Source organism: Chiloscyllium plagiosum, chromosome 41 (assembly GCF_004010195.1).
Source record: "Chiloscyllium plagiosum isolate BGI_BamShark_2017 chromosome 41, ASM401019v2, whole genome shotgun sequence".
NCBI lineage: Eukaryota > Metazoa > Chordata > Chondrichthyes > Orectolobiformes > Hemiscylliidae > Chiloscyllium > Chiloscyllium plagiosum.
In genome coordinates, this window is record NC_057750.1 from 19494762 (window position 1) to 19518932 (window position 24171).

A 24171-nucleotide genomic window follows, 5' to 3' on the forward strand; every position below is an offset into this window, starting at 1 on the left:
AATAGGGCCCCTCAAAGATCAGCAAGGCAGCCTTTGTGTGGAGCTGCAGAAAATGGGGGTGATACTAAATGAGTATTTTGCATCAGTATTTACTGTGGAGAAGGATATGGAAGATATAGACCGCAGGGAAATAGATGGTGACATCTTCCAAATGTCCATATTACAGAGGAGGATGTGCTGGATGTCTTGAAATGCATAAAAGTGGATAAATCCCCAGGACCTGATCAGGTGTACCCTAGAACTCTGTGGGAAGCTAGAGAAATGATTGTTGGGCCTCTTGCTGAGCTATTTATATCAACGTAGTCATGGATGAGGTGCCGGAAGGCTGGAGATTGGCTAACGTGGTGCCACTGTTTAAGACGTGTAGTAAGGACAAGTCAGGGAACTACAGACCAGTGAGCAAGACGTCGGTGGTGGGCAAGTTGTTGGAGGGAATCCTAAGGGATAGGATGTACATGTATTTGGAAAGGCAAGGACTGATTAGGGATAGTCAACATAGTTTTGTACGTGGGGAATCATGTCTCACAAACTTGATTGTTACTTCCTCAAAAAACTCAAAGAGGATTGATGAGGGCAGAGACGTAGATGTGATCTATATGGACTTCAGTAAGGTGTTCGACAAGGTTCCCCATGGGAGATTGATTAGCATGGTTAGATCTCACGGAATACAGGGAGAACTAGCCATTTGGATACAGAACTGGCTCAAAGGTAGAAGACAGAGGATGGTAGTGGAAGGTTGTTTTTCAGACTGGAGGCCTGTGAACAGTGGAGTGCCACAAGGATTGGAGTGGGTCCTCTACTTTTTGTCATTTACATGAATGATTTGGATGCGAGCATAAGAGATAGTAAGTTTGCAGATGACAGCAAAATTGAAGGTATAGTGGACATCGAAGAGAGTTACCTCTGATTACAACAGGATCTTGACCAGATGGGCTAATGGGCTGAGAAGTGGCAGATGGAGTTTAATTCAGATAAATGCGAGGTGCTGCATTTTGGGAAAGCAAATCTTCGTAGGATTTATACACTTAATGGTAGGGTCCTAGGGAGTGTTGCTGAACAAAGAGACCTTGGAGTGCAGGTTCATCGCTCCTTGAAAGTGGAGTCGCAGGTAGATAGGATAGTGGAGAATGCTTTCCTTTATTGGTCAGAGTATTGAGTACTTGAGTTGGGAGGTCATGTTGCGGCTGTACAGGACATTCGTTAGGCCACTATTGGAACACTGCGTGTAAGTCTGGTCTCCTTCCTATTGGAAAGATGTTGTGAAACTTGAAAGGGTTCAGAAATGATTTACAAGAATGTTGCCAGGGGTGGAGGATTTGAGCTATAGGGAGAGGCTAAACAGGTTGGGGCTGTTTTCCCTGGAGCATCGGAGGCTGAAGGGTGACCTTATAGAGGTTTACAAAATTATGAGGGGCATGATAGGGTAAATAGGCAAAGTCTTTTCCCTGGGGTCAGGGAGTCCAGAACTAGTGGGTATAGGTTTAGGGTGAGAGGGGAAAGATATAAAAGAGACCTACGGGGCAAAACTTTCACACAGAGAGTGGTATGTGTATGGAATGAGGTGCCAGAGGAAGTGGTGGAAACTGGTACAATTGCAACATTTAAGAGGCATTTGGATGGATATATGAAAAGGAAGGGTTTGGAGGGATATGGGCCGGGTGCTGGCAGGTGGGACTAGATTGGGTTGGGATGTCTAGTCGGCATGGACAAGTTGGACCGAAGGGTCTGTTTCCATGCTGTACATCTCTACAACTCTATATGTACATATGTCATTGAAGGTGAAAGGATATGTTGAGAGAACTCTGAATAAAGCAAACAGTATTCTAGGTTTAAAAACAGAGAGCAGAGAGGTTATGAAACTTATCTAAGGCACTAGTTAGACCTCAGCTGGAGTATTGTGCACGGTTCTTAATGTAACACTTTAGGAAGGGTGTATTGGACAGAGTGCAGAAGAGATTTATAAGAATGGTTCCAGGAATAAGACACTTCAGCTATGAGGAAAAATTGAAGAAGTGAGATTGTTTCCTCAGAGAGGAGAGGCTTTTCAAAATCATGAGGGGTCTTGACAAAGTCAATAAGGAGTAACTGCTCCCACTCATAAATGGATGAAACGGCTTTGCAAAATAAGCAAATCCCCGACAAGACAAAGCTTTTTCACACAGTGAAATTATTAGGGTCTGAAATGCACTGCCTGGAAGTGTGGTAGAGGCAGCTTCAACTGATGTTTTCAAGAGAGCATTGAATAATTATTTAAGTGGAAATAGTGTGCAGTATTATAAGAAAAACACAGGAGATTAGCACAGAGTTAAAATGCTCAGAAAGCCAGTACAGATATGATGGGCTGAATGGTCTCCTTTTGCATGATAACAATTGTGTAAATTTATGATTTCCTCCCTGCAGTTGCGATTTGTACACGAACTGAAATGGAGGACTTTCTTCGAGAAGCGGTCTGCATGAAGGAATTTGACCATCCCAACGTTATGCGATTACTTGGTAGGGAGACCTAGAAATTTTTTGCTTTAAAAACAATGTTTTTCAACAAAATATCGGTGAATGAATTATCTGCACCGAGTTATTAATGGATATGATGTAATTTAGATCTGGCTCCAGGGTGACCAAGGATAGGAACTCAATGTTCGTGTTATTCAATTTTCAGGAAAGAGAGATGGAAAGGAAAGGGAGGTGGGGTAAGGAGGAGATTAAGACAACACTGGCCTGGATGATGTAGAATCGGTGTGGGTAGAGCTGCGGAACATGAAAACGAAAAGGCATTAGTGGAAGTTGTGTACAAACTACAAAACAGCAGTTGTGATGTTGGGGACTGTATCAAACAGGAAGTTAGAGATGCATGCAGTAAGAATACAGTAGTTATTATGGGTGACTTCAATCAACATATTGATTGGACTAACCAAACTGGTACCAATGCAATGGAGAAGATTTCCTGGAGTGTATAAGGGACAGTTTCCTCAACCAATATGTCAAGGAACCAGTTAAAGAGCAAGCCATCCTTGACTTGGCTTTCTGTAATGAGAGAGGATTAATTAGCAACATTGTGGTGCGAGATACTTTGGGGAAGAGTGACCATAATATGGTAGAATTCTTCACTAAAATGGAAAGTGACACAATTAATTCTGACACTAGGATCCTGAATGTAAAGAAAGCTAACTTTGACAGTATAAGGTATGCATTGGCTGGGATAAGCTGACAAAGGATACTTAAGGGGTTAACAGTGGATAGGGAATGACAGCCATTTAAAGAATACATGGATGAACTTCAACAACTGTACACCCCTATCTGGTGTAAGAGTAAAGCAGGGAAGGTGGCTCAACCATGGCTAATGAGGGAAATCAGGGACAGTGTTAAAGCCAAAGAGGAGGCGTATAAATTTGCCAGGAAAAGCAACAAACCTGAGGATTAGGATAAATTTTAAATTTAGCACAGGAGGATAAAGGGTTTAATTTGGAAAGGGAAAATAGAATATAAAAGTGAGCTCACAGAAAATGTAAAAATTGAGTACAAAGCTTCTATAGATATGTGAAGAGAGAAAGACCGGTGAAAACAAATGTAGTTTGTTCCTTGCAGTTAGAATCAGGTGAATTCATAATGGGAAGCAAAGAGATGGCAGAACAAATACTTTGGATCTGTCTTCACTAAGGAGGACACAAATAACCCTCAGGAGATGCTCGGGGACAGAGGGTCAAGCATTAAAGGGGAACTGAAGGAAATCCTTATTAGTCAGGAAATGGTATTGGGGAAATTAATGGGATTAAAACACAATGAGTTCCCAGGCGTGATGCTCTGTATCCCAATATAATTAAGGAAGTGGCCCTTAAAATAATGGATGCATTGGTGATCATGTTCCAGCATTCTGTAGACTCTGGAAGAGTTCCAATGGACTAGACAGTAACTCCAATCTTTAAAAAAGGAGGGAGAGAAAATGAGGAATTATCAGCTGGTTAGCCTGACATAGATGTTGGGGAAAATGCTGGAGTCAATCATTAGGGATGTAATAACTGAGCACTTGGAAAGTGGTGACAGAATCAGCCCTAGTCAGCATGGATTCACTAAAGAGAAATCATGCTTGGTAAATCTGCTGTAATTCTTTGAAGATATGACCAGTAGCGTGGACAAGGGTGAATCAGTAGATGTTGTGTATCTGGACTTTTAAAAGCCTTTTGACAAGATTCCACACAAGAAATTAGTACAGAAAATTAAAGCTCATGTTATCAGAGATAATGTATTGACATGGATAGAAAACTGGATGGCAGACAGGAAGTGGAGAGTTGGAATAAATACATTCTTTCTAGAATTTCAGTGGGGTGCTGTATGGTTCAGTGCTGGGACCCCAGCTGTTTACAATATACATTAATGATTTGGATGAAGGAATTGAATGTTTATCTCCAAATGTGCAGATGACACTAAACTGGATGGCAGTGTATAGAACATAGAAGAATACAGCGCAATACAGGCCCTTCAGCCCTCGATGTTGCGCCGATCCAAGCCCACCTAACCTACACTAGCCCACTATCCTCCATATGCCTATCCAATGCCCGCTTAAATGCCCATAATGAGGGAGAGTCCACCACTGCCACTGGCAGAGCATTCCATGAACTCACGCAACATCCTGGTAAACCTCCTCTGCCCCCGTTCCAGTGCCTCCACATCCTTCCTATGGTATGGCGACCAAAACTGCACACAATATTCCAGATGCGGCCGCACCAGAGTCTTATACAACTGCAACATGACCTCAGTACTCCGGAACTCAATTCCTCTACCAATAAAAGCCAGTACGCCATATGCCTTCTTCACCGCACTATTTACCTGGGTGGCAACTTTGAAAGATCTGTGTACATGGACACCAAGATCCCTCTGCTCATCCACACTACCAAGTATCCGACCATTAGCCCAGTACCCCATCTTTTTGCTGTGAGGAAGTTGCTAAGAGGCTGCAGGGTGACTTGGACAGAATGGCTGAGTGGGCAAATAGTTGGCAAATGCAACATAATTTGGATAAATGTGAGGTAATCCACTTTGCTCACAAAATCAGGAAGACAGATTATTATCTGAATGGTGGCAGTTTCGGAAAAGGTGAGGTGCAACGAGACCTGGGTATCATGGTGGAAGAGTCGCTGAAGGTTAGCATGTAGGTGCAGCGTGCAATGAGGAGAAAGTGAGGTCTGCAGACGCTGGAGATCAAAGCTGAAACTTTATTGCTGGAACAGCACAGCAGGTCAGGCAGCATCTAGGGAACAGAAGATTCGACGGAGGGCATGTGCCCGAAACGTCGAATCTTCTGTTCCCTAGATGCTGCCTGACCTGCTGTGCTGTTCCAGCAATAAAGTTGCAGCGTGCAATGAGGAAAGCTAATGACATGCTCTCCTTCATAGTTAGAGGATGAAGTATCGGAGTAAGGACGTCTTGCTGCAGTTCTACAGGGCCTTGGTGAGGCCACACCTTGAGTATTGTATGCAGTTTTGGCCTCCTAGTCGAAAGAAGGACATTCTTGCTATTGAGTCCAGTGAAGGTTCACCAGACTGATTCCCAGGATGGCAGGACTGACATATGAGGAAAGACTGAATTGACTGGGCTTGCACTCAGTGGAATTTAGAAGAACGAGGGGGAATCTCATACAAACATAAAATTCTGAAGGGACTGGACATGCTAGATGTGGGAAGAATATTTCTGATGTTGGGCAAGTCCAAAACTAGGGGTCACAGTCTAAGAATAAGGGGTAAGCCATTCAAGACTGAGATGAGGAAGACTGTCTTCACTCAGAGAGATGTAAACCTGTGGACTTCCCTCCCACAGGAAGCAGTTGGGGCCAGTTCATTAGGTATATTCAAGAGGGAGCTGGATGTGAAACTTGTGGCTAAAGGTATCAAGGGGTAAGGGGGAGGCGCAAGTGGGATACTGAGATTGCAGGGTCAGCCATGAGCGTATTGAATGCTGTGCAGGCTCGAAGGGCTGAATGGCCTACTCCTAAACCTACTTTCTATGTAAATATTTAATTTATGATTGCCAGGGAGTAGTCCCATACATAATGTGAGTCCTGATGCATTTTGACAGGATTGCATTCTGTAAATGAGGCTGTGTATTATGATGAAAATATTACACCAAAGGACTCAAAATTGTATTTAATTTTGCCTCGACAAGCTTGCACCATGCTGTTCATCTGGAGCAATGCTTAGAAAGCTTGTGATTTCAAATAAACCTGTTGGACTCTAACCAGGTGTTATGAGATCTCTGACCTGGTGATAACAGGTGACTGTTTGGTGATGCTAGACTAACTTGGCTGTGTTTTATACATCTCAACATAGTGCAACAGGATATTATACATCACCTGTGAGGATGTAGAGATTTCAATTTAACATGTTATGAGGGGTGACCTTGTACAGGTTTATAAAATCATGAGGGGCATGGATAGGATAAATAGACAAGGTCTTTTCTCTGGTATGGGAGACTCCAGAACTAGAGGGAATAGATTTTGGGTGAGAAGGGAAAGATATGAAAGAGACCCAAGGGCCAACTTTCTCACGCAGAGGGTGGTGCATGTGCGGAAGGGACTGCCAAGGAAGTCATGGATGCTGGTACAATTGCAATATTTAAAAGGCACCTGGATGGGTATATGATTAGAAAGGGTTTGGAGGGATATGGGCCAGATGCTGGCAGGTGGGACTAGATTGGGGTTGGGGTATCTGGTCGGCATGGACGAGTTGAATCGAAGGGCCTGTTTCCGTGCTGTACATCTCTATAACTATGTTATCTGTGAGAAAGCATGTACTGACAATGCAGCAATCCCTTAGGGCTGTCAGACTAGATCATGTGGTCTTGTTTCTGCAGTAGAACTTCAGATACGGTGAGAGTGATACTTCCCTAAGCTCACTGAAGTGACCAGAATACTGTCCAGAAAGGGTGTTTTGACACAGGTCACATGGTTTCAGGTAGGGTATCCAGGAAGGAGTTGCTCAGTATGGGACTTGAAATGGGCAATGGGTCATTAAAACAAATTGGCAGTGTTCAGCCTAGCAGTCAAGCAACTTCTTCAGTGCATTTGGCTCACAGTGCATCAAGTTGTAAAGCAATTCAGATGTAGGAATGTGTGGGTTTTGCAGAGGACACACCATGCATAGTTACCTAAAGAAGTTAGGGAAAACATCAAATTTGAGGAAAACGAATGAACAAAGAAGAGCAGCAGGAAGTTCACTTGTTGCATGTTTGATTATTACCTTTTTTTCATTACATGTCATCGTTTAAAAAATGTCATCATACCATGCTCTGTAATTTACTAAAGTAGCCACAGAGTTAATTTTTTACTGGTATAGAACTGTGGAATCCTGTATCCCTAGTAAATAGACAAAAGAATTTAACAAGCCCACAAATAGCTAGTCAAATCCACAGAGCTGGCAAACACTATCGTTTGGTGCTGGGTGGAATTGTTTGTGAAGAGGATCGTTCCTTTAATGACCAGATGAACTGAATTTGAATTGAGGTTGTGTTGAGCTTCAGGAAAATGGGATGTGCCATCAAGGATGACAGGGGAAAGTTATAAAAGGGACCTCAGGGGTAACTTTTTCTCGCAAAAGTTGGTCGTGTATGGAATGAGCTGCCAGAGGATGTGGTGGAGGCTGGTACATTTACAACATTTAAAAGGCATCTGGATGGATATATGAATAGGGAGGGTTTAGAAGGATATAGGCCAAATGTTGGCAGATGGAACTAGATTAATTTGGAATATCTGGTCGGCATGGACAAGTTGGATGGAGGGCCTGTTTCCATGTTGTACATCTCTGTGACTCTCTGAATAGTGAAATTTCTAAATGTATATCTCTTGTGATTTTCCCAGGAGACGATGAATGGGAGAGGCTATTCACAGGTAAAGGGACAACTGGAAAGTGGGAGGTCTTCAAAAAAGACATAATGAGAGCCCAGTATACTTCAATTAGTGCGAAGGGCAAGACTGGTAGGAGTAGGGAATATTGGATGACTAAAGAAATTGAGGCTTCGGTCAAGAGAAAGGAGGAGGCATATGGCAAGTACTGGCAGCTGGAATTGAGTGAATCCCTCGAGGAATATAAAAGCAGTCAGAGTATACTTGAGAAGGAAGTCAGGAGGGTAACAAGGGGACATGAGATAACTTTGACAATTCGGGTTAAGGAGAATCTGCAAATACATTAAGGACAAAAGAGTAACTCAGGAGAGAATAGGGCTCCTTAAAGATCAATAAGGTGGTCTATGTATGTAACTGCAGGAAATGGGTGAGATACTAAACGAGTATTTTGCGTAATTATTTACTGTGGAAAAGGATATGGAAACTAGACAACTTGAAGAAATAAATACTGATATCTTGAAAAGTGTCTATTTTTCAGGGGAGGTGATGTTTGACATCTTAAAATGCATAAAGGTGGATAAACCTATGGGAGCTGATTAGGTGTAATCCAGAACTGTATGGGAAGCTAGGAAAATGATTGCCAGCCCCTGACTGAGATATTTGTATCAATAGCCACAGGTAAGGTGCTGAAAGACTGGCATGTGGAAAATGTTATTATTTAAGAAAGTTGGTAAGGAAACGCCAGGGAACTATAGACCTATAAACCTGATGTCTGTGGTGGGTAAGCTGTTGGAGAGGATTCTGAGGGACAGGATCTATAAGTATTTGGAAAAGCACACACTGTGGCTCAGTGGTTAGCACTGCTGCCTTACAGTATCAGGGTCCTGGGTTTGATTCCAGCCTCGAGCAACTATCAGTGTGGAGTTTGAACATTCTCCCCGTATCTACGTGGGAGTCCTCCGGGTGCTGCGGTTTCCTCCCACAGTCCAAAGATGTGCAGGTTAGGTGAATTGGCCATGCTAAGTTGCCCATAGTGTTGAAGGATATGTAGACTAGGTGCATTAGTCAGGGGGATCGCAGGGTAGGGGAATAGGTCTGGGTGGGATACTCTTCGGAGGGTTGATGTAGACTGGTTGTTCCAAATAGCCTGTTTCCACACTGGAGGGATTCTATGATTAGGGAAAGTAAACTTGGCTTTATGCATGCACATTCAATGGTATTACCATCACTGAATCCCACACTATCAACATCTAGGGATTATCATTGAACAGAAAAAACTCAATTGGACTCACCACATAAACATAGTAGCTGCAAGAGCAGGTCAGACGCTAGGAATGTTCTGGCAAGTAACTCACCTCCTGACTACTCAAAACCTGCCCACCATTTACAAGGCACAAGTCAGGAGTGTGATGTAATATTCTCCACTTGCTTGGATGGGGCAGCTCCAACAACACTCAAGAAGCTTGACACCATCTGGGACAAAGCAGCCTGCTTGATTGGCACTACATCCAAAGCATCCACTCCCTCCACCAACAATGCTCAGTAGCAGCAGTGTGTACTATCTATAAGATGCATTGCAGAAATTCACCAAAGATTACCACACAGTACCTTCCAAACCCATGACCAATTCAATCTAGAAGGTCAAGGTCAGTAGATATATGGGAACACCACCACCTTCAAGTTCCCCTCCAAGCCACTCAACATTCTGACTTGGAAGTGTACCGTAGTTCCTTCACTGTTGCTGGGTCAAAACCTTGGAATTTCCTCCCTAATGGCATTGTGGTGGACTGCAGTGGTTTAAGATGGCAGCTCACCACCATCTTCCCAAGTGTAACTAGGACTGGGCAATAAATGCTGGCCAGCCAGCAATGCCTACATCCCACAAATTTTTTTTTAAAAAACTCGTGACTCACTAATTTGATTTAGTTTTTCAATGAAGTGACAAAGAAGACTGATGAAGGCACAGCGATGGCCATTGTCTTTTATGAACTGCAGCAAAGTTCCACACGGTAGATTGGTTAGCAAGGTTAGATCACATTTGAATACGGACAGCTAGCCATTTGGATTCAAAATTGACTTGAAGGTAGAGACAGAGTGTGATGGTGGAGGATTGTTTTTTTGGGTTGGAGGCCTGTGACCAGCGGTGTACCACAAGGTTCGGTTGAGTCCACTGCTTTTTGTCACCTATATGAATGATTTGAATGTGAATATAGGGCAAGTGGTTAGTCATTTTACAGATGACATCAAGATTGGAGGTGTAGTGGACACTGATGAAGGTTACCTCGACTACAATGGGTCTTTGATCAGATAGGTTGATGAGCCAAGGAGTGGCAGATAGAGTTTAATTTAGATAACTGTGAGGTGCTACATTTTGGAAAGGTAAATCAGGGCAAGACTTATACACTTAATGGTAGGATCCTGGGGAGTGTTGCCAAACAAAGAGACCTTGCGGTGCAGGTTCATAGTTCCTTGAAGGTGGAGTCACAGGTATATAGGGTAGTGAAGAAAGTGTTTGGTACACTTGCCTTTATCAGTCAGTACGTTGAGTGTAGAAGTTGGGACGTTATGCTGCGGCCAAACAGGACATTGGTTACAGCACTTTTGGAATTATAGTCTCCCTGTTCTGGCAAAGATGTTAAATTTGGGAAGGTTCAGAAAAGGTTTACAAAGATGTTACCAGAATTAGAGGGTTTGAGCTCTGGGGAGAGGCTGAATACACAGCGGCTATTTTCCCTAGAGCGTTGGAGGCTGAGGGGTGACCTTATAGAGGTTTACAAAATCATGAAGGGCATGGAAAGGGTAAATAGAGAAGGTATTTTCCCTGGGGTGGGAGAGGCCAGAACTAGAAGGCATAGGTTTCAGGTGAGAGGGAAAGAATTAAAAGGGACTTGGGCAACTTCTTCACGCAGATGGTGATCTGTGTATGGAATGGGTTGCCAGAGGACCTGGTGGAGGCTGGTATAATTACAGCATTTAAAAGGCATCTTCATGGGTACATGAATAGGAAGGGTTTAGATGGAAATGGGCCAAATGCTGGCAAATGGGACTAGATTAATTTGGGATATCCGGTTAGCATGGGCGAGTTGGACTGAAGGGTCTGTATCCAACCTGTACACATCGGACTCTACAATTAAAAGTAACTATTTATTAAAAAAAAAAATTAAGCTTCAAAGTAGAAAAGCACTGAACTCTGATGGCATACATTTTATGACAATGAGGGATATGTTTTGAAAGAAGAGACATCTTACACTTGATATGTTAACTTTGCTTCTTTCTCCACAATACTGCTGAATTTCTCCAGCACACATTTTTTGGTGTTAGCAAACACTGCCTTTTTTAAAAAAAAGTGATTAATTCATTCACTCACCCGATGTGGGCATCAGTGTCTAGACCACCATTAATTGCCCATCCTAGTTGCTTTGAGAAGGTGATGGTGAGCTGCTTTCTTGAACCATCACAGTCCATTTGGTGCAGGTAGCCGCACAATACTAATAGGGTTTGAGTTCCAGGATTTTCACCCAGTGACAATGAAGGAGCATCTGGCTTTAATATTTCCAGTCTGCTGTCATTTAATTTATCATATGGTTTTTCTTCTTTCTCCAAATACAGGGGTCTGCCTACAGAATCATGAGAATGAAGGCTTTCCATCACCAGTGGTCATCCTTCCATTCATGAAACATGGGGATCTCCACAGCTTCCTCCTGTACTCTCGACTGGGAGAGAGCCCTGTGGTAAGTTCATGCCACAATCTTAGGGATCTGTAAGGCATCCAATCTTGGTAAATGATCATTGGTGCTGGTGGGTTTGATGAGAGAGCACTCAGTCCCTCCTGCTCAATTGATAGGGGTGAACAAATCTTCAAAATTCAAACAGAGATACAGTTAAGGTTGAGTTCATTGATGTTTGATATGTTGGATATTCAATGACAAGGGTCTGGCAAAGGGGCGTTATGAAGTGAATCATGTGATGGCATGAACCATGGTGTCAAGAAAGCAGCTCACCACTCATAATTAGGGACAGACAATAAATGTTGGCCCAGGCAGTGATACTCTTATCCTGTTATGGACCGGACCAGACCAGACTCCCTAAAAATATATGAAGAAGATAGTCTTGACTCTAAATTTTTCTTATTTTAAATGTAACTGTAAGGTGTTATGTTCTGGATGCAATACAATTGGTCAAACTGTTGAAGCAAGACATCTTTTATTCATACGCTATAATTAAAATACAGAAATAATAAAAATAAAGAAAAGAATTGGCTTAACTGTAACTATCAAAATACTTAATAATATATATATTAATTACAACTAATTAACTGTTCTAATACAGTAACATCCCATAAGCACTCCTTTGGTAAATGCAAATTCAGTAAAATAGATTGTCTGACATGCGATTCTAGCAATAGAAAGAGAATCCTAGATTTTAGCTGTAACAGAAAGAGGAATGAGAGCTTTCACATCCAGCCTCAAGACCTCAGCTCCTGCAAAAATCTCAAACTAAAACTCGTGGTTCTGTGGGAGCTTGATCTCACCCATTCAGGCTGCTTCTTTGTTCCAACTTTTTTTAAAAACCCAAGGCCTCACAAGCTGTTTACTTTAAATGGCTTTGAGTGGACTGCTCAGTACCTCTGTCTCAACCTTTCTTTACTAAAAAAAAGGCAAAATACATCTCTTAAAGCCTCTCTCAATAAATTTATGAGTTTCCCTTTCAACTTCCAGCATTCCGAATGAATGTGTCTCTTGTTATAATTGGAACACTTTGGCTTCTGATTTTCACCTACCCCACAGTACTTTGCTTTCTGATTTGTGGAGGAAACCTCAGGGGCATTCTCAGCTATCTAGTCTTAGTCTTGGCTACTTGCCTTTCTTCCACTTCGTACCTTTTTTGAATTTATGAGGGTAATGGAATAAAATTTAGTTTTATGGATTATTGCTATTATTGCTACTGGTCCACATCATGGGTTCTTTATTACAGAAATTAGTGAATTTTTAAATTCCTCGAAGAACTTTTCATAAATGATTTCACCTTCATTACTTTCATCCACCCGTCAAAATTACTTCGCTTAACCCTTTTGAATTCAATGTAAGTTTGTCCTGGCTGCTTCCTTCAATTGAGATATATGCATCAAGCACTAACTCTGATGCAGCCAACATAGTTTCGGCACTGTAGGAGCATAACCCCTGAACAGGGACAAAGACTCAGGAGGGAGGCAGGATTCAGGCACATGGCAGACTTCACTCCTATTCAAGCAATAATCTGGTAATGTAGGGAGAGGGCCAAATTTCTTCCCCAAATTTGGTCTTGACATGAGAACCTAGTCATTCTCTTAATCTTCAGCTCAGATCAGAAGCGAAATCAATGACGTTCTAGTTTTTACAGTGAAATACAGCATTTATGTTACAATAATCACATGCAATGTGTTGACTGTGTCCTTCCCCTTATTCTATACATGCAATCCTATGATACAAGTAATCAATATTGGGCATTCCTATGGGCAGGCCCAGGTTCCCATGATCTCATGGTGTTTAGCAGACATTGTAATCACCAGTCTTGGACTGTTTCTATGTATTCTATTAATTTACATTCCAAGATCACTCCTTCGTACTTGTCACAGACTTGCTTTTCTCTAAGGACTGCTTGAATTCTGTTGACCCTTGTATTGCTTTGCTATCTCTTTCAAATTCTGTTACTCCTCTCATATTTTCCATTGTCCCAGTTATAAGTATAAAAAATAAAAAAGACTGTTGGTTCTAACTAACTGCTATAAGATTCGGTGTTAATTCTTGTTATAAAGTTAGTTGTATGTAAAGTTTGACAGCTACTCCTGTTTTAAGCACTCTTTAACTAAAAAGTTGCGAACAAGTCATTGCATACAAGGTGTGCCAAGCATGTTTTTAGAGATAACGAAAGTGTTTCTCAAGTCTAGTTAAATTTCACATCTATGTTTGTATGTTTTCCCCTAACTCTTCTATTATACTCTGATTATAAATGTGTATCTATAATTACATTGAAATTTATCTCTGTGATTACCTGAAAAATCTTTAACTAGAACCTATTTCTTAATATTGTGAATAGATTCAATGCAACAACTGATTACTACAAAATAATTTTAGCTGTTTTCACAGCTACACAATAATTGAGACTGACTATGTCATGGACTGAGGTTTACACCCCTTATAGTAATTGGTGCTGTTGACTTAATTTATGAGACAAGATTCTTTCATTAGTGAGGTTGGAATCAATCACATGTCATAGTGTAATAAACTCATGTCGATCCTTAGACATCTTCTTATTGAACTGTTGTTGATGTCTGTTTGTGTAGGGGCTCCCATTCACCCTGGAATAGCCCTGTTCAAAGGTACCATGATGTTTCACTTAATGCTGGAGCAGGCTGTTTAATTGTCTATGCCTTATCAGCCATTTTATGTCTTTCAAATGTGGGCAGCCCTTACAGTCACTAATGCTGGAAAATTTCCTCTGCCTCAAATTTCCTGAACTTTACCTGTCAATCTACACTGCCCATTCACCTTTTGCCCAGTTAAGTTGTCGAGCCATTTCCTCAAATGACATGTTTCCATATCGCTGTCCTCAAATTTTGGTTGGGACTGTGCAAATTTAAATATTTCTTTGAACATTGAGTTACATGGCTCAGATTATCCCCACCAAACTCAGCATCTTGATGTCTAATCTTTCAATTGTGCTACTTTTAGTAACTATTCATGTTCTCTCTCATCTTTCCCTTTGCAATTTGCATTATAATTTTCTCATTTCCATTTTGGGCTTTATATTTCCATTTCTTGCTTTCTTAATCCTAACTCTCTTTCCTTATCTTTTTCTGCCATCTCTGGTTCCTTCACTGTCTCCTCATGCTCCAGCCACTTCAATGGTAACCGATCCTGACATTTCACTACTTGAAGTGCTTGACCATTATTGTACTTCCTTTAAGTCCGAGAGTTGTGCCAGTGCTTCAATTATCTCTAACGTTTTAACTCTGTCAGGCAATGCTATCCACCAGTTTGTCAACCAAATAATCAATGTTGGTTTTGCTGTTTCCAGTGCCTTAAGCCCCAGGGCCCAATAGTAACAACCCCAGGTTATTGAGAGAGGCAAGAGAGCAGATTGCTGAGGCCTTGACCTAGATCTTTGTATGCTCAGTAGCTACTGGTGAGTTCCTGGAGGACTGGCGCGTAGCTAACATTATTCCTCTGTTCAAGAAGGGGAAATAGGGATAATCCAGGAAACTATAGATGGGTGGTTTTCACACTGGTGGTTGGGAAACTATTGGCGAGATTTTTAGGATAAAATTTATGTGCGCTTGGAAAAGCAGAGCCAAGTTGGAACAGTCGGCATGGCTTTGTGCAGGGCAGGTTATTAACTTATTAACTTGACTGAATTTTTCAAGGAGGTGGCAAAAGTGATCAATGAAGGTAGAGCAGTGGATGTTGTCTACATGGATCTTAGGAGCAGCGTTCTGAAAGTTTGTGATTTCAAATAAACCTACTGGACTGTAACCTGGTGTCATGTGACTTCTGACCTTGTCCACCCCAGTCCAACAACAGCAACTCCACATCATGGCTACAGGTGCGATTCCACTCTCAGGCAACTGTCTATGTGGAGTTTGCACATTCTACCGATGTCTCTGTAGGTTTCCTCCAGATGCTCCGGTTTCCTCCCATGGTCCAAAGATGCGCAGGCTAGGTGGATTACCCAGGGGAAATGCAGGGTTATAAGGTTTGCCGTCTTTAGCGGCAAGAACGTTATTGTATTGTGGGCATGACTTAGTGCCAAAACTTTTGAAAAGAGTCAATTAACAAATCTGTACAGCAGTTTAAGGAACATAATATATATCGAGAGGATAAACAATGATGTGTCCATCCTCTATCCCTGTATTTAACTTGTTTCCTCACATGATTAATGTCCATATGCTCTGAGCTTGTTGATATTTAACAGTTCGGATTTCCACTGAGCAGCAAAGTGAGAACTAATAGGGCCATCTAAAGTTAGACCTTGAGTCACTGCTCACATCCCTGGTATTTCCAAAGATTTGGGTGATAAAATCCAGCTGGTTAGAGACTGAAATTTTCTCCCTTTGAATGGGAGTGGCAGGTTAAAGGAGAAGGGTTCCAATAGAATTCAAAGTTTGTGAGAAGATTTGTAGCTCAGGTGCTCATTGTTGTTGTTCTGTTTGCCATGCTGGGAATTTGTGTTGCAGACGTTTCATCCCCTGTCTAGGTGACATCCTCAGTGCTTGGGAGCCTCCTGTGAAGCGCTTCTGTGATGTTTCCTCCGGCATTTATAGTGGTTTGAATCTGCCGCTTCCGGTTGTCAGTTCCAGCTGTCCGTTGCAGTGGTCGGTATATTGGGTCCAGGTCGATGTGCTTATTGATTGAATCTGTGGATGAGTGCCATGCCTCTAGGAATTCCCTGGCTGTTCTCTGTTTGGCTTGTCCTATAATAGTAGTGTTGTCCCAGTTGAATTCATGTTGCTTGTCATCTGCGTGTGTGGCTACTAAGGATAGCTGGTTGTGTCGTTTCATGGCTAGTTGGTGTTCATGGATGCGGATCGTTAGCTGTCTTCCTGTTTGTCCTATGTAGTGTTTTGTGCAGTCCTTGCATGGGATTTTGTACACTACATTGGTTTTGCTCATGCTGGGTATCGGGCCCTTCGTTCTGGTGAGTTGTTGTCTGATAGTGGCTGTTGGTTTGTCTGCTGTTATGAGTCCTAGTGGTCGCAGTAGAATTGGAAATTTGGACATCTCAGTCATTAGAAGAGAACTGTCAGGACAGTTCTGTGGAGAAATTCCTTCCCCCAGAGAGTGGTGAGCCTGTGGAATTCTCTGCTTTACTGGGTGATTGAGGGAAAATCATTGAATTTTCTCAAATAGGAGTTAATTTATGGCTTAAGGCATCAAAGGGGATGGGAGATGGTGGGAACTGAGTGCTGAGTCAGGTGATCAAAGAAGGCCAGAAGGATTGAATGGCCCACAGTTGCTCCTATTTTCTATGATACTGTACACTAAATGAGGAACGGGATGCCTGCTTACCCTCTCAGTTGTTGCAGTCATTCTTTCTGTAACCTTCCCCTCCCATTTTGTGCTGTACTCTCCTCCACCGCTTCCATTAACCTGTCCACTCTTGCACATTCTGCACACACTCCCTTTTGCTTTACCCCACATATGCTCACACTTACACTCTCTCACTCTCATGCGCTATCACACACATACATTCTTTCACACACACTCTCCCCTTGCTTGTGACACTCAGTACAGTGCAATAGACTACTGCCCTTTTGATTCTTTGCTGTAATACCCAGTCAGCATTAGTGTGCCTGGATGATACGCAAACGATGGGTCATAATGTTCCAGCCCTCCCACCTCAACTTTCTAATCAGAGTGAGATCCACTATGTTGAGGAAAGATTTGAAACATCAGATTTTCCCTCTCCTAATCTTGGGACCCCACGGTCCAAGTTACCCAATCCTCCCTGAGTATTCTGGCTAACTCAGCAATGATATGATTTGAAGTTGCCGGTGTTGGACTGGGGTGTACAAAGTTAAAAATCACACAACACCAGGTTATAGTCCAACAGGTTTAATTGGAAGCACACTAGCTTTCGTAGCAACGCTCCTTCATCAGGTGGTAGTGGAGGGCTCAATCCTAACACACAGAATTTATAGCAAAAATTTACAGTGTGATGTAACTGAAATTATACATTGAAAAATTGATTGTCTGTTAAGCCTTTCATCTGTTAGAATACAGTGATAGTTTCACTTCTTTCAACAGATGAAAGGCTTAACAGACAATCAATTTTTCAATGTATAATTTCAGTTACATCACACATCTGAAAGCTAGTGTGCTTCCAATTAAACCTGTTGGACTATAATCTGGTGTTGTGTGATTTTTAACTCAGCAATGATAGGGAAGCATTTCCTATTCTGTGTTAGGTGTCTTACATAAGAAAAGTGGCAATGCTTCATTGGATGACAAATGCTTTGGTATATCAGGATACTGTCCTCTATACATGACTTTGGCTCTTTCACCATCTCATATTTCTGTGCAATGTTGATTCTCTCTTCTAGTACCTCCCGATGCAGACACTGGTAAAATTCATGACTGACATTGCTCGGGGAATGGAGTATCTCAGCAACAAGAACTTCATCCACCGGGACCTGGCTGCCCGCAACTGCATGTGAGTCTATTGGGATTTGTCACCTTTTCTGGTATCATGTATCTCACTTGACTTGTACATCAGAGCTTCTTAGGTACAAACTGTTTGATTCCAAAAGTGCCATCTCCAAACTTGCCTTTCACCCAGTGTTCATGTTTAACCTGTAAGAGTCACTGGATAGGAAAAATAGCTAATATACCTTTTTTAAACCCAGCAACATGGAAAACATAGAACAGTACGGGACAGGAACTGGCCTTTTGACCAACCAAGATTTCATTCCAAACTGTTCCCATCTGCCTGCACAGGGTCCATATCCCTCTATTCCCGGTCTGTTCATGTGCGTGTCTAAATGTTCTTAAACTTTGCTAATGTATCTGCTTCTATCACCTCCTTTGAGAACACATTCCAGGTACCTATCACCCTCTATGTGAAGAAATTTTTTTTTTTTTTACACATCTCCTTTAAACTTTTCCCCCCACTCACCTTAAACCTATGCCCCTGAGTATTTGACATTTGCACCCTGGGAAAAAGATTCCAACTATCCACCCTATCAATATTGCTCATAATTTTATATACTCCTATCAGCCTTCGGCGTACTAGCAAAAGCAATCCAAGTTTGTCCAATTTCTCCTTATATCTAATTCGCTCCAATCCACGTAACATTCAGTAAACCTCTTTTGTACCCTCTCTGAAACTTCTTCACCCTTCCTTATTGTGTGGAGAAAAGAGCTGCACACAATACTCCAAAATGTGGCTGACTGAAGTCTTATGCTGCCAACATCGATGATGTTTAAAGAAAGTAATATTCTGACATTATCTGGTCTGTCCTATGTGTACATCCAGACCCACAATGTGGTTCACTCTTAAATGCCCTCTGAAATGGCTGAACAAGCCTCTCTGTTACATCAAAATGTAAAGGGAAATTCAATTGGCAAGAAATCGATAAAACACTTAGCATTGGCTGAGGCACTAGAATTGACAAGGGCACAAACAGTCCACTTTGACCCTGCAAAGGTCTCCTTACAGCTTGTGTCATAATTATAACAAAAAGATGGGGTACTGGGCTAATGGTTGGATACTTGGTAGTGTGGATGAGCAGAGGGATCTTGGTGTCCATGTACACAGATCTTTGAAAGTTGCCACCCAGGTAAATAGTGCGGTGAAGAAGGCATATGGCGTACTGGCTTTTATTGGTAGAGGAATTGAGTTCCGGAGCCCTGAGGTCATGTTGCAGTTGTATAAGACTCTGGTGCGGCCGGATCTGGAGTATTGTGTGCAGTTTTGGTCGCCATACTATAGGCAGGATGTGGAGGCACTGGAACGGGTGCAGAGGAGGTTTACCAGGATGTTGCCTGGTATGGTAGGAAGATCGTATGAGGAAAGGCTGAGGCACTTGGGGTTGTTTTCATTGGAGAAAAGAAGGTTTAGGGGTGACTTGATAGAGGTGTACAAGATGATTAGGGGTTTAGATAGGGTTGACCGTGAGAACCTTTTTCCACGTATGGAGTCAGCTATTATGAGGGGGCATAGCTTTAAATTAAGGGGTGGTAGGTATAGGTATAGGACAGATGTTAGGGGTAGGTTCTTTACTCAGCGAGTCGTGAGTTCATGGAATGCCCTGCCAGTAGCAGTGGTGGACTCTCCCTCTTTATGGGGATTTAAGTGGGCATTGGACAGGATAGTGGGCTAGTGTAGGTTAGGTGGGCTTGGATCGGCGCAACATCAAGGGCCAAAGGGCCTGTACTGCGCTGTATTCTTCTATGTTCTATGGGAGAGATGCCCAACAGACAAGTCAAGCCACATAGTCGCACTCATGAAATCATGGCGAGGGGCAAATGGGACCACAGTGCAAAGAGAAATTAAGATAATTAAAAATAATAAAATGGCAAGCCTTAGAAACTTTCTATCTTAATGCACAAAACTTTTGGAATAAGAAGGAACAGTGAAAATTGATGTAAATAGATATGATTTCATAGCCATTATGGAAACATGGTTAACAGGAGATCAAATCTGGAAACTTAACATTTCGGGATATTAAACCTTTTAGAAAGACAGGAGGGGAGAAGCTTTGTTAATGAGAGATGAAATGTGGACAGTTGAGAGAGATAATACAGATTCAGATGATGCAGACTCCATTTGGGCAGGAGTAAGTCATAGCAAAGGAAAGAAGACACTGTTAGAAGTAAGGTATACTCTCCAAACAGTAGCCACACTGTGGGAAAGGGTGTAAAATAACAATTAATAGGAGTATGTAAAAGGAATATTGCAATAATTATGGGTGGCTTTAATCTGCATGTTGATTGAGTCAATCAAGTTGCAAAGGATAGCTATGTCGATGAATTTGTAGAGTGCAATTTGTAAGGTTAGTTTCCTAGAGTAATATACCATGAAGCCAAGCAGGGAACAGTCAATCCTGGGTCTGGTAAAAGGTAATAAAGCAAGCTTAATAAATGATCTCTGAGTAGAAGATCCCTGAGGAAGTAGCGATCATAACATATTACAATTTAGTATTCAATTTGAGTGGGAGAAACTTGGGTCAGAAGTAACTGTGTTTAACTTAAGTAAAGAGAATCACAATAAAATGAGGATGGAATTATCCGAGGTGGATTGGGCAGAGAGATTAGCAGGAAAGACAATAAGCAAGCAGTAGCAGATATTTAAGGAGGTACTTCATGACTCATTAAAATATATATCTCAGTAAGAAGGAAAGACTTTAAGAGAGGGATAAATTAACTATGGCTAACCAAGGAAGTTCAGGAGCATATAAAGTTGGAAGAAAAATGACAAAAAGATCAGCAATTGCCCTGAAAACTGGGATAAATTTGGAATCCAGAAAAAGGAGAATTAAGAGGGTAATAAAGAGAGAGAAAATAAATTGGAGCCAAACTAGCAAGGAATGTAAAAACTGACAATAAGAGTGTCTTTAAGTGTATGAAAAGGAAGAGAGAGGTCAAAGTGAAGCCCTTTAGAAATTAAATATACAGAGATAGCTATGGGGAACAAGGAAATGGCTGAGGAGTTAAAACAGAAGGTAGCGCAGTGGCTCAGTGGTTAGCACTACTGCCTCACAGTGCTAGTGACCTGGGTTTGATTCCACCCTTGGGCGACTGTGTGTGGAGTTTGCACATTCTGCCCATGTCTGCGTGGGTTTCCTTCGGGTACTCCGGTTTCCTCCCACAGTCCAAAGATATGCACGTTAGATGGATTGGCCATGTTAAATAGCCTATAGTAACCAGGAATGTGTAGGTCAGCTCGATTAGCTGTGGGTGATGCAAGGTTACAAGTATAGGTTGGAGAGGGGGTGGGAGGTTCTTTGGATGGTCAGTGTAGGCTTGATGGGCTGAATGATGTGCTTCCACACTGTAAGGATTCTATTCTATTCTATGAGATATTTTGTATCAGTCCTTTTAGTGGAAGACACTTCAAACATCCCATTAATACTAACAAAGACATGGGAGAAATTAAGTACCATCACTATCAGTATTAGAAAAGTAATGAGGCTAAAGACTGGTAAGTCCCTGGTCTTGATAGTTTGCACCCTAGGATCCTAAAAGTAGCTACAGAGATAGTGGAGGCATTAGTATAATTTTTGGGTTCTGGAGAAGTACCATGGAATGGAAAACAGCCAGTGTAACACCCCAAATCAAAACAGAGGGAGGCAAAAAGCCGATTAGTTTAGGTTAGAATTAGAGTTAGATTTTATTGTCACGTGTACTCAAGAATAGGGATACAGGAATGCAATAAGTTGACATTCCAGGCTCCATCTTAAGTACAAAGGTACCTAACTACAAAATTTTAGGTACAATGTAGAAAAATAAGGAAACAAAGTTGACAATTCAATATGACAGTCCCTTCTTAAGTGCTGAGCCACGCTGAGCTCGCATTCCCTACAAGGATTCAACCTCCCCCGTGCTGACTCGCTCTCCACCACACCCTCTCACCGTCCCCCGTGCTAGCTCAATCACCTCCATACTCTCTCACTGTCCCCCATGCTGGCTCACTCTCTTGGTCTTCCCCATGCTGGGCTCAATTTCCACTGTGCTGCACCCAAGTGGACTTCCTCCCCCACAGCCACTGGGAAGAAATCTTACATTGTTTGACACCTCGAAGCCAACAGTCACCCACAGAGGGTCACTAGATTAATTAAGGAAACAAAACAGGGAAAGGACAAAAAAAATGTAAAAGTGGACAGAGTAGATGAGCTCTGGGCAGGAGCCCGCACGCTGCAGTGCTACTCCACTCCAATTTTGGGAAACATCTTTTACATCTCTTGTTGGAATCAATCATTAAGGAGCAGATTTGGGAATGCAACTGCCTTCTACTCGTTTCAATAATATTCCCATAACGTCCTGGTCTCACTCCCAAAATGTTCTGAAAAATCCTATTTCCATTCCCCATGATATTCCAAACATTCCTGTTCTAATTTCCCTGACAGTCCAAAACATTCTTGGTCTCACTTCTCTGATGTCCTGGAAGCTCCTAATCTTCCCCCCTCCCCCCCCCCCGATGTCCTGAAATCATTGTCTCACTTCCCTGACATCCTTGAAAATCTTAATCTCACTCCTGATGCATAGAGTTATAGCCAAAGACTTGCAGTCAGCGATTAGACATACAATGCAGCTTGTGATTTATCTTTTTTTCATTTGAGCTTTCGGGGTGTCTTGGATTGATTTAGGATATCTGGCTGGCATGGATGAGTTGGACTGAAGGGTCTATTACTCTATCTCGTCCAAACTGCAGAACACAGTCAGCCACAAAGTGAGCCATGAGTTTCAGATGTGGCTCAGAAGCAGAGGCCATATAGTCTTTGATGTCAGCATTGGCAGGAACACTTATTAACGTCCAGCAGCTTTGGAATGTAATGGAGGTTTTTAAGTGTTTTTGAAATACTTCGAAGTCATGGTTGCTTATATGAGTTTTTATAACTTCAGTTAATGTAAGCAAATGTGAATAAAACTTGAAGTAAAGAAAAAGTAATTGTATAAATGGCAAAGTACGTTTTACAATATTGTAACAAAGCTAGAATTATAGAACCCCTGGTGTGGAAACAGGCCATTTGGCCCATTGAGTCCACACTAACCCTCCAAATAACACCCCCCTCTAACCCCTTCCTATCTTTGGAACCCTACATTTCCCATGGCCAATCCACCTAGCCTGCACATCCCTGGACACTTTAGGCAATTTAGCCAATCCACCTAACCTGCACATCTTTGTACTGTGGGAGAAAACCGGAGCACCCGGAGGAAATGCATGCAGGCATGGGGTGAATGTGCGAACTCCACACTGACAGTTGCCCGAGGGTGGAATTGAACCCAATCCCTGGCAACAGTGCTAACCACTGAGCCACTGTGCCGCGCTAGTAAAACAAAAACAAATTTAATTTTCTTTTTGTTTTGAGTTTGAATAACTGTAGAGGGGTTTTACAGACAATATTGACATGTGCTGTATAAGGAGAAGAGAGAATTACGACAGATGTCCTGCTCAAAAACAAGGGTTTAAGGAGCATTTAAACTAAGGTGGCATTAGGGTCAATTTTTGGTTTCCAAGATGGGTAGCTTGAATCTGAAATTTCACAATGGGTGCAGTGTCGTGGGTATGAACCTGCTAGCTCTGGAGTCACCAGCAACATGCTGATGCCAAGACAGGTTTGTTTAAAGACGAACCTCAGTTCTCTAGGACTTTATTCCAGTTGAAATGAAGTCTCTTAGGCCTTCACCCCTCATTCCGACATCATCTCCTCCCTTCCCCATGACTCTGCATGCCATCCACGCCAACTCAACACCACTTAATGTGCTCTTACTGACCCCACCCCAGTCTCTCATGGCAGCGCTTAGCCAATCAAAGGCACCCAGTATCCTCCATGCCACTGTGCCATGCTGAATCGACAGCTTTGATGCGAAAGGATTTTCACTACAGGGATTCTCATCTGTTTGAAACTGTAGACTTTGCTTGATTGAGGTTATTTAGAATTTTCTTTGTAATCACTTTTGTCAATGTCTTAACTGTCATTTGAGAACTGAAGAGGTATGATGTGTTTGAAGCTTCTGCTATTGCTACTTTAGTGCTATATTTGATTAACGTTTTTATTGGGTTGTAGGAAGAGCAGATTTCTCAGAAGATGATGTGATGACTTTCTTTTCTGAATGGTTCCGCACATACCATTATTACTGTAGGAA

General features: G+C 42.1%; 1 protein-coding gene across 1 annotated transcript in view; it reads left to right on the top strand.

The window, feature by feature from the left end:
- Positions 1 to 24171, top strand: part of LOC122542724 (tyrosine-protein kinase receptor UFO) — a 176253-nt gene that overhangs the window by 136589 nt on the left and 15493 nt on the right. Inside the window, exons 15-17 of the mRNA XM_043680699.1 lie at positions 2401 to 2493; positions 11438 to 11559; positions 17907 to 18016. Of these exons, the coding sequence (XP_043536634.1) occupies positions 2401 to 2493; positions 11438 to 11559; positions 17907 to 18016 (325 nt within the window). The remainder of the gene's footprint in view (positions 1 to 2400; positions 2494 to 11437; positions 11560 to 17906; positions 18017 to 24171) is intronic.